The following is a 10,435-nucleotide window of genomic DNA, read 5'->3' as shown; positions in this document are numbered from 1 at the left end:
GATCATTTGGAGTCCCTGAGAAAATTTGAGGCCACCCGATGGTGACTGGTCTTGGGATTTGTTCGTTGGGAATGATTCTTGGGGTGCTTAGGGTGGGGGTCTATGATCACCATGCCTGAGGGAGGTGCTAGGGGTGCTTCTGGCTGCACTGTAATCGACTTCAAGAGTCTGATGCAGCTTTCAAGGTGACACCAGGTGCCCCAGACCAGAGGTCTCCAGCCCCTCCAGCATTGGGAGACCGGATCCCGCTGGAATAGGTCCTCTCCACCAGGGGGCTCCAAGGCTCTGCGGAGCCTGGATGGGTTCAGGGGTCCAAGGCCCCTGGGCAGGGAAGTCACTGAGTCGTGGAGTGTGGAAGATTCAGGGACAGGAGCCCGGGACCAGAGAGTGTGCTGGAGCTTTGGCGCCGTGCAAAGATCAGGCGAGGAGAACCCTGGCCGGGATGGAATCATGGGGTGCCCAGCCCTGGCCCCACACATCTCCCGCATCTCGGGCAGGGGGCGCAGGGGACGCGGTACACACTTCAGGGCCTCGGGGGCGTGGCCGAGCGGCTGAGGTGTAGTCGTGGGCGGAGCCTCTGATGAGCAGGGGCGTGTTCGCTCGCGGGCGTAGCCTCCGCTGGGCGGGGCTACGCAGAACCCGGGCGGCGGCGGCGGCGGCCGGGGCAGGAAATCGGGGCTGAGCCCCGCTAGCGCGAGATCCCATCTCAGACCCGGTCCCCGCCGAGCGATCCTCTGGTCTTGTCATGGACGCAGCAGAGCCGGGTAGGCGGTCCGGGGTATGGGATCCGAGAGAGACCTCCCCCAACTGTACCCCACCTCCTAAACTGAGGCGCTTCGCCTGTCCTTTTCCGTCCAGAGACCCGGGAAAGGAGTCAGGAATGGGAAGGACACGGGAATCCTCTATTGTGGGGACCCCCAAGCCTAGAGGGGCCCAGAACACCATTCCCTGACCCCCTCCCCCTTTGGAGTCTTCACCCCGGATGCCTGGGGGAGGGAGCCCAGGAAGGGGAAGTGGCCGCTTCTGCTTCTGATATTTGTGATGGGGGGCAGGGGGAGGGCGACGCAGCAGGATCCCTACTGAGGAGGGGCCATTGCTGATCTGGGCCCCTTAGAAGGGGGACTGTGGCAGAAATGTGGCAAGGTCCGACTTGTATTTCCGGCTCCCTTTGTGTCTCTGCTGTGCACGTTGAGTGTCACACGGTCTTTATGTTCCTCTGGTTTCAGTCTGCCTGTATGTGTTTGTGCCACAGGCTCTGTGCCGGCCTCTCCCACGTGTATTTCCATCTGTCTGGCCTGAGGTCCATGTGGTTCCATTGTCAAGCTGGCTCTCTCCCCAGGGACAGTGCTGCTGCATCTGGGGCATCTGTTTTGCCGCTTTGCTTCTGGGCCCATATGTGTGTGTGGGTGTCTGTTCCTCTGAGCAGCTGCCCCTGTGTTGGGTTGTGCCTGATCCATCTGCCTGCCCTGAGCTGGCTTCACCCCAGGCCACACTGCCTCCATCCTGACTCTGACACCCACCCCCATCCCCCCCTCCCCAAGGATCAGAACACTCTCTTTCTGTCTCCTCCCCTTCCTCCCCCCACCCCTTCAAAACAACCGGCTAAGGGCCTACCCTAGGTGTAAGTGCTGTGAGTGGAGGGAGGCCTCCATTGGCCCATGTGTGACACTCCCCTCCCCCAGGGCTACCCCCAGCTCCAGAGAGCAGGAAGAGGTACAGTGACATCTTCCGGAGCCTGGACAACCTCGAGATCTCACTGGGGAACGTGTGAGTCTGAGCCTGGGCCACCCCCAAATCCATAATCGTTTAGGTGCCTCACTAGGAACTTACAACGTCTGGATCCACTTACCTAATAACCTGAGAAGTCTTAAATGGGTCCCTCCAAAACACCTGAAAAATCCCAAAATCCAACCCCCCAGATCCACTGGAAATCCACAAAATGGTCCTAGGACCCCTCCCCATGTATTCTTCTTGTAACCCCTTAAAACGTTTGAGATCCTTATAATCCCACCCTATGAACCCCAGATTTACCTGGGACCTTTCAAACTCTCTCAAGTCCCATGACAAAAAGTCACCTAATTTCCCCCAAAACCACTCAGACCTCCCACGTAGAAGAGATGTCACAGAGGTAATGTCCAGGACCATCATTCAAACTGCCCTGGGGGCCCCCAGCACCCCTAGGCAGGACAGACTGGGTGGAGGGTGGCATCTTGACACCCTTACCTCCCAGGACCCTTGAGATGCTGCCTGGAGACCCCGTGCTTTCAGGAGACCCAGAGTCTGACAAGACCCCCACAGCCACTGAGGTGAAGGGCGGGACCAATGAGGCAGGGAGGAGGGGGCCTCCAGGAGGAGGGGCTCTAGGGGGTTGAGGCCCCTGCCCTGCTTGCTCCTGAATGCTGTCTCCCTACCTCTCAGACCAGTGAAACCAGCCTTTGGAGTGGCCTCTCCCTGGAGGGTCCGGCACCCCTTACAGGTAGGGGGCTTTGAGGCCAGGGGAGTGGGGGCAGAAAGGGCTCCTTCCCTCAGCAAGTCGTCACCGACTGCCGGTTCCACGTGCCAGGGAAACAACAGTACGCGACAGAGCTGAGCCCCTGCCCTCAGGGATCCCTCAGTCTGGGTGGAGAGTCAGTATAAAATTGCAACCTGGACAAGATCATAAAAGGGTGTTTGGGGAAAGCCACAGGGTATAGAATAGTGGTCACTGGTCTGGCCTTGGGGCTCAGGGAAAGCTTCCACAGCAGCCTCGGGGGTCAGAGGTCAGAGGTCCACTCTCCTGCTCCAGGGGAAGAATTGGACCTGCGGCTCATTCGGACCAAGGGGGGTGTGGATGCAGCTCTGGAGTATGCCAAGACCTGGAGCCGCTATGCCAAGGAGCTGCTGGCCTGGACCGAGAAGAGAGCCAGCCTTGGTGAGGGTCCCTTCTACCCTGCCCCAGACCCCAGGCAGTGCCCACACCCTGCCCAACTCAGACCCCGGCTGTCTCCCCCTGCAGAGCTAGAGTTTACCAAAAGCATCATGAAGATCGCCGAGGCTGGCAAGGTGGCAATCCACCAGCAGGTAGCTGTGACCAGATCCCCCCGCCCCGATCCCCTAGATCCTCGGCGTCCCCCAACACCTACTCTCCCACCCCAGAGCCATATGCCACTGCAGTACATCTACACCCTGTTTCTGGAACATGACCTCAGCCTGGGAGCCCTGGCCATGGAAACAGTGGCCCAGCAGAAAAGAAATTTCTCCCAGGTGAGGGGGCCCTGCCGCACGCCTTAGTCCATCCCCACCTCCCCAGGAGGAAGGCAAGGTTACCATCCAGGCTGTTTTGCTGATGAGGAAGCTCAGGCCCAGGGATGCTGAGGAACTTGCCCAAGGTCACCCAGCAGAGATTCAAACCAGGCTTCCTGTACAATTGCAAAACTGTGCTTTTGCGTGTTTGCAGGGCTTGGGGGGAAAAGTGCCGAGTGTTCACAGGCAGAGAGCTTTGGCATCTCTGGGGCCAGGCTTTAGCAAGGATGAGGTGGGGACACTGCAGGGAGAGGGGGTGGGGAGCGTGCAGGCCCAGGAAAGGGTCCAGGGGATGAAAGGCACGCGGTAGCGGGAAGCAGAAAGACTGGGTGGCCCTGAGGCAGCACTCCCATCTGTCCCCCTTGCCAGCCCCTGGCAGCCAAACGAACTGAGATCGAGAAGTGGCGGAAGGAGTTTAAGGAGCAGTGGCTGAAAGAGCAGAAGCGGATGGTGAGGCCTGGCAGGGTGGGTACCAGCGTGCGGCTGGTGGATGAGAGGAAGGGTGCTGATCTATCCCCTTCTGTCCCTGTCCCCGCCCCCCACGACCCCAGAATGAGGCGGTGCAGGCACTGCGGAGGGCCCAGCAACAGTACCTGCAGCGCAGCGAGGACCTGTGGGTTCGCTCCCAGGCGTCCCCTGAGGACCCGGCACCCCAGGCCTCGCCAGGACCCAGCAAACAGCAGGAGCGGCGGCGGCGATCACGAGAGGAGGCTCAGGCCAAGGTGGGGACCTGGCCCCGCCCCGCCCCCCAGCACTTCGGTGCGCCCCACCCCACACTCCATCCCACCGGTGCCCCGGCCTCGGTTTCCCCAGGCGCAGGAGGCCTTGGCGCTGTACCAGGCCTGTGTCCGTGAGGCCAACGCACGGCAGCAGGACCTGGAGGCCGCCAAGCAGCGGATCGTGTCGCATGTGCGCAAGCTGGTGCTGCAGGGGGATGAAGTGCTGAGGCGGGTGAGGCCTTTTCCCACTGCCGCCCCCCAGCTGAGGGCCCCCTGCCCCTAATCCTTCTCCCGGGCGCCAGAACTCCTCCCTAGACAGCCAGTTTCCACCCTCAGTCCCTGAGGGCACCTCGGCCTCTCGAGTCCTGCCCACCCCCCACCCCCACCCTTACCCCACTCCATCCAGGCCAGGCTCTGATCACACCCTCCTCCCTAAGCTGCCCCCAAACCCTGACCATGCTGGTGTCTCTAAAGTTCAGGCTCTGCTCCTCTCTCACTGTAGTCTGCTCCCCACAGGTGACCCTGGGACTGTTAGGGCTTCGAGGGGCGCAAGCAGAGCGTGGTCCCCGTGCCTTCTCTGCCCTGGCTGAGTGCTGTGAGCCCTTTGAGCCTGGCCAGCGCTACCAGGAGTACGTGAGGGCGCTGCGGCCCGAGGCCCCACCACCCCCACCGCCTGCCTTCTCCTTCCAGGAGTTCGTGCCCACTGCACACAGGTGGGCCCCCTGGGAGCAGGGTCAGGAATGAGATCCAGAGACACAGTTTCAGGCTGTTGGAGCCACCAGGCTGAGTACTCGGGGTCAGGAAACTCAATGAGGTTTTGAGTTCTTGGATTAATACCGAGGCTCTTATTTTGGGGGAGGGGTCCCAGTCCCGGGAGAGTCCGAACTTCAGGGTCACTGTACTGGGTGCTCACTGGTGTCAAGGCTTGCAGACCCAAGTGCTTGGATTTGGGTCCTAAATGCAATGCCTAGGTGATGTCATCCCAGGGCAGTTTCCTGGTTATCAGAGCCCTCACGCTTCTCCTTTCAGCTCCCCTCTGGACACAAGAAAGAAGCTCTCTGGCCCCCTACCCCCACGGCTGGATGAGAGTGCGGCTGAGACAGGCCCTTGGGATGATGTAGGCACAGGCTGCCAGGGTGAGTGCAGTGAGGGGTGGGCAGGAGTGGTGCTGGGGCAAGAGTCCATCCTAATTGACCTGTTCCCTTCTAGGGACTCCAGGCCCCACTCCAAGCAGCGACGTGGACAGCGTGGGTGGTAGCAGTGAGTCTCGGTCCCTGGACTCTCCCACTTCCAGCCCAGGTGGGGCCAGGACCTGACCGTAACCCATTCCCTACGTCTAACCGCCCTCCAGACCCTGGCCAGGCTCTGACCCTCAGTCTCTAACCTATCACTTGACCTCTGACCTACCTGCACTCCTGACCTATTTCCTATATCCTCTGATTCATTCTCTTGAGCTGATTTCTGAACCGCCCCCCAGATCGCTGACCCATTTCTGCAACCCCTAACCTCTGCCTTGAACTCCCTCCTGATCTCTAACCGTTACCCCAAGGGCATCTGTGGGTGGTTCTGGAAAGCCTAAAAACCAGGCATATCTCCTTAGCCCTGGCGCTTCCTAATGACCCCTGTGACCCCCAACCTCTGTGACCCTATGACTCCAGGCCCCGGCACAAGGCGGTTGGTGAAGGTGTCATCCACAGGCACCGAGTCCTCAGATGACTTTGAGGAGCGAGACCCTGGTGAGGCTGGAAGCAGGTGGGGCATGGCAGGGGGTGGACCAGGCACCCCTGACCCTGTATCCCCACAGACCTGGGAGATGGGCTGGAGAACGGCTCAGGAAGCCCCTTCAGGAAGTGGACACTATCTGGCGCAGCCCAGACCCACCGACTGCGGCGGCTACGGGGCCCAGCCAAGTGCCGCGAGTGTGAAGCCTTCATGGTCAGCGGGATTGAGTGTGAGGAGGTGCGGCCTGGGCCCATGAGCCAGTGACCTGTTATGACCCCAGTGACCTCCCTGATCCCAGGCACCTGACCTGAAATCCCTATGACCTTTCTGCCCTTGGGACCTGCCCTGACCTAAAGATGTCCTGTGAGCCCCCTGCCCCCTGAGGATCCCTACGACCTTCTCTTCCCCTGCTGACCTCTGATGACCTCCTTGACCCTATAACCTTCCCTTCAGTGCTTTCTGACCTGCCACAAGCGGTGCCTGGAGACTCTACTGATCCTCTGTGGACATAAGCGACTCCCCGCCCGGACTGCCCTCTTTGGAGTCGACTTCCTGCAGCTGCCCAGGGACTTCCCGGAGGAGGTGCCCTTTGTGATCACCAGGTGCACGGCCGAGATAGAACAGCGTGCCCTGGGTGTGCAGGTGCCGCCTTGACTCTTGACCATCCCCAATAGTGACCTGGTCCTCTTGATGGCTGTATCGTAAGCCAGATGTCCATTTCCTGCCTTGCCCTGCAGGGCATTTATCGGATCAGCGGGTCCCGGGTCCGCGTGGAGCGGCTATGCCAGGCTTTCGAGAATGGCCGAGGGTTGGTGGACATGTCAGGAAACTCCCCTCACGATGTCTCGAGTGTCCTCAAGCGATTCCTCCAGGAGGTGGGTACTCAGTGGCTCAGGGGTAGGGGCCGGGCGGGCTCAGGCTGAGGACCCTCTGCAGCCCACCCACACCCATGTCCCTCCCACCATTCCACCCTCAGCTCACTGACCCCGTGGTCCCCTTCCACCTCTACGACGCCTTCATCTCTCTGGCTAAGACCCTGCATGCAGACCCTGGGCACGACCCTGGGACCCCCAGCCCCAGCCCTGAGGTTATCTGCTCGCTGAAGACCCTCTTGGTGCAGCTGCCTGACTCTAACTACAGCACCCTGCGGCACCTGGTGGCCCATCTGTTCAGGTGTGCACTGTCCCTGACCTTGAAATGTGATTTCTGACCTAAGGCACGGATCTGTGACCCTGTCCCTGGACATATGACTACTCATCTCTGGGACTGACCCCTGCCACTGACTTCTGACCTTTGCATGTGTTTTCTGAGCTCTGAATCTTAATAGATGACTCCAGACTTTGGGTGCTGACCCCTGATCTCCATTGCCAGGCATGTAGCTGCTGGTCTCAATGACCGGGACCACTTACCCAGGACTTGGGCAAGTGGCCGCTAGCCTGGCCTACAGCTCCTCCCTGATGACCAATGACCATGCATGCCATGCCCTGACCCTTTTCCTCATACTGTCCCCAGGGTGGCTGCACAGTTTGAGGAAAACAAGATGTCTGCCAACAACCTGGGCATTGTGTTTGGGCCAACGCTGCTGCGGCCACCAGACGGTCCAGGGGCAGCTGGTGCTGGCCCTGTCACCTGCCTACTAGACTCTGGGCACCAGGCTCAGCTCATTGAGTTCCTCATTGTTAACTACGAGCAAATCTTTGGGATGGACGACCTCCCCGTGGCCACTGAGCCTCCACCCCAAGACCCCAGTCCAGCTCCTGGGGCTCTCACAATCAACCCCCAGCCACCACCCTCATACCCTACCTCAGATCCCCTGCCCTCAGTCCTAACCTCGGACCCCAACCCAGACCCTGATCCCCACAGTACCTCGGAGAAGCATCCTGAAGCTACGCCTCCTGAGGTAGGAACCCACTGGGCCCACAGACGGGTAGGCCTTCTCTGCATTTAAGCGTCTCACTCTCCTGTCTCCCTTCCTTCCTTTGCCTTTAAAATTTCCTCTTTCATCCCCTTTCTCCCTTCCTTATTTACCTTGTGCTCATTCTGGAAGGAAAAGAGAGGAATGGAACGGGGGGGTAATAAGGGAGGAACAACAAGGTATAGCTCTGCAGTTACTAACAAGGGTGATCATTTACTCCTTCAACGGAACATTTATTGAACACCTAGTGTGTACCGAGCATTGTTGTAGCAGGCGTTACACATACATCAGTGAGTAAATTATTGAGAGACCCCATCCTTTTGGTGACTGCACTCTAGTGGGGAAGAGACCAACAATAAAAAAAAATAGGATAGATACAAAGTCAGTTTATAGGACATTACAAGGTGACAAGTACTATGGAGAAAAGAAAGGGTAGCATAAAGTAAGGGACACTGGGGGCACCAAGGAGAGGTGGAGGGCAGCTTGTAGCAGTAAATAGGATTCTGTGGGCTGGTCCCATGGAGAAGGTGGATTCGAGCAAGGACTGGAACAATGTGGGAACGGTGTTCCAAAGAGAGCAGCCGGTGCAAAGGCCCCAAGGTAAGAACATTCCTGGTGTATTTAGGGCACAGCCCCAAGCCGTAATGAATTACTGAGGAGAAGGTGCTAGAAAGTGAAGCCAAAGAGGGGTCTTAATGCCTTTAATGCCCTTAATGCCACGCAGACCGTGCACCTACTATGCATGGGCACTGCATAAGCATCCTATCATCCTCACCACGGCTGTGAGAGGTAGACACTGTTAGTGAAAAACATTTACAGATGAGACTCCTACAGGGGGCTTCCCTGTCCCTCAGGTCCTGATACACATTATCATTCCTTAGAACATGGACCTCCCCCCGACAAGCAGCCCGGAACTGGCGAAGGAGCAGTCAGTGAGTTCTGGGTCTCTGAGAAATGGAATGGTTCAGAAAGTGCTTGGGACATGTGGAAAGAACTCCAGCAGCTATTAGCATTTAACTAAAGGATGAACTGAAGGATACACAGATCAACTAAAAAGCAGGTGCAAGGTTGCAGAGAAGGAGGGAGACAGGTAGTTCCCCTGGTCCTAATGTGGACGTGGCTGAGTCACTCCCTGGGCTGGCCCTCTGCTGAGCAAGGGCATTCCTGCCTTCATGGAGCCCCCAGTCAAAATTAATAACATTGCTCTGCACGAGGGGACAAGCAGTACACTGTTAAGGGCATCGTCTCCCCAGATACCCAAACTGCCAAAGATCTTTTGCATGTGGAACAAACCCTCAGGTTTCCCAAGAGTCTCAAAGAACTGGAATTTTATTGTTGGGGTTTTGGTCTTCGGTTTGTTCCTGTAGATTCCAGTTCCACAGAGTGACGACAGAGAAGTGGCTGATGACACCAAAGAGGAAGGAGAGGAAGGTGAGTAAGTAGGGGGGAGCCCAGGAGTTATAGGGATATCCTTGCTTGGGGTGGCTTAGCTGAGAGATGACTCCCAGGAGATACCCTGAGGACTTAGGGATGCTCAGCACTGACCACCCCAACCCACAGCGTCCAGCCAAGGTCCAGAGGACTCACTCCTGGGAACACAGTCCCGTGGTCACTTCAGCCGCCAGCCAGTGAAATATCCCCGGGGCGGCGTTCGGCCAGTCACCCACCAGCTGTCCAGCTTGGCCCTGGTGGCTTCCAAATTGTGCGAGGAGACCCCTGTGACATCAGTGCCCCGAGGAAGCTTGCGGAGGAGGGGACCTGGCCCTACCGCCTCCTCCCCTGAGGGCAGCCCTCTGCGCCGCACCCCGCTGCCCAAGCATTTTGAGATCACCCAAGAGACAGCCCGGCTACTCTCCAAGCTACACAGCGAGGCTGTGCCCAAGGCCACCTGCTGCCCAGACTCCCAACCTGAGGAAGTCGAGGACCATCTCTGACCATCCCAGCATTCTGACCAAGGGGGAAAGGACTCAGAAGGTGTTTGTTCAGCTGGGGTGTCTGGAGAGTTCCTGTAAGGAAAGACTACATGGCCTCAGGTACTAAAACCCTTTTGGAGGCAATATATCAGGATCCCTCAACTGGACACCGGTCACTGCCAAGCATCAGGGCCACTCAGGTTCAGAGAGGTTAGTCAGGGTCAATGCTCAGGGTCAATATAGGTCATGGGATTCTTGACATCCACTCTAGTCTCTGACCCCTAGGACAGGGGTGCCTTTTGCTACTTTGGTTGTGGCCACTCCCCTACCTCTGCCTGTCTTCTTAGCTGACCTCAGGTGACCAGCACTTGGGAGTGGGCAGCCCAAACTCAACATCCAGGTGGTACCTGGGGTGTGATGGCCTCAGAATAAACTGTGTCCTTTATACCCTTGAATGTCTTTCTTTGCCAGGGGAGGGTGATGGGAGAGATGGGTGAGGGTAGCATCCTTTGGCCCCATTTACCCACCAGAGACACCAAGGCCCCCTTTCATCCCCAAACATGCTTGAGCACCTACAGGCAGTACGGGCTGAACCCGGGCACCAGGCTGAGTCACACCGGCCCGGCCCTCCCGGAGCTCCACGTCCCCGATCCGGTCCTGCATAATCAAACAAATATAACAAAGTGCAGATAACTGGGACAATGGGGCTGTGTGCTCTGGGCTGTGGGAGCCCAGGGCCGCCACAAGCCGGGGCCGGGCAGCGGGCAGCGCTGCCGGGGGTGGAGGGCGTGGGGGCTGGATTTTCGAGAAACTTGAGTGCTCCCGGAGGGTCACCTGGGGCCGGAGAGGTCCGAGGGGCACCGGAGGCCGCTGCGCGCGGTAGC

At 58.5% G+C, this 10,435-nt stretch overlaps 1 protein-coding gene across 6 annotated transcripts; it reads left to right on the top strand.

Annotated features, from left to right (window-relative positions):
* The first annotated feature begins 637 nt into the window (after nucleotides 1–637).
* GMIP (GEM interacting protein) lies at nucleotides 638–9,998 on the top strand. 6 transcript variants are annotated; one of them, XM_047094863.1, is made up of 22 exons: nucleotides 638–764; nucleotides 1,683–1,767; nucleotides 2,231–2,306; nucleotides 2,419–2,476; nucleotides 2,786–2,911; nucleotides 2,996–3,060; nucleotides 3,136–3,243; nucleotides 3,652–3,732; nucleotides 3,834–4,004; nucleotides 4,096–4,233; nucleotides 4,518–4,714; nucleotides 5,031–5,137; nucleotides 5,211–5,300; nucleotides 5,660–5,737; nucleotides 5,806–5,960; nucleotides 6,177–6,365; nucleotides 6,461–6,598; nucleotides 6,700–6,896; nucleotides 7,236–7,623; nucleotides 8,520–8,570; nucleotides 9,006–9,069; nucleotides 9,199–9,998. In XM_047094863.1, exons 1-22 carry the CDS (start codon nucleotides 746–748, stop codon nucleotides 9,570–9,572), a joined length of 2,955 nt encoding a protein of 984 aa, XP_046950819.1. In that variant the 5' UTR covers nucleotides 638–745; the 3' UTR covers nucleotides 9,573–9,998. The 6 variants fall into 6 exon arrangements, with proteins under 6 accessions (XP_046950819.1, XP_046950822.1, XP_046950821.1 ...); XM_047094866.1 differs by lacking the exon at nucleotides 2,231–2,306 and having other exon boundaries at nucleotides 1,683–1,765; XM_047094865.1 differs by lacking the exon at nucleotides 5,660–5,737.
* The last annotated feature ends 437 nt before the right edge of the window (nucleotides 9,999–10,435 follow it).

Source organism: Lynx rufus, unplaced genomic scaffold, assembly GCF_022079265.1.
Source record: "Lynx rufus isolate CCGP_SWC_20201006 ecotype Redwood Valley unplaced genomic scaffold, mLynRuf1.p SCAF_4, whole genome shotgun sequence".
NCBI classification, from domain to species: Eukaryota; Metazoa; Chordata; class Mammalia; order Carnivora; family Felidae; genus Lynx; species Lynx rufus.
This window is presented reverse-complemented; position numbering and strand designations above follow the sequence as displayed.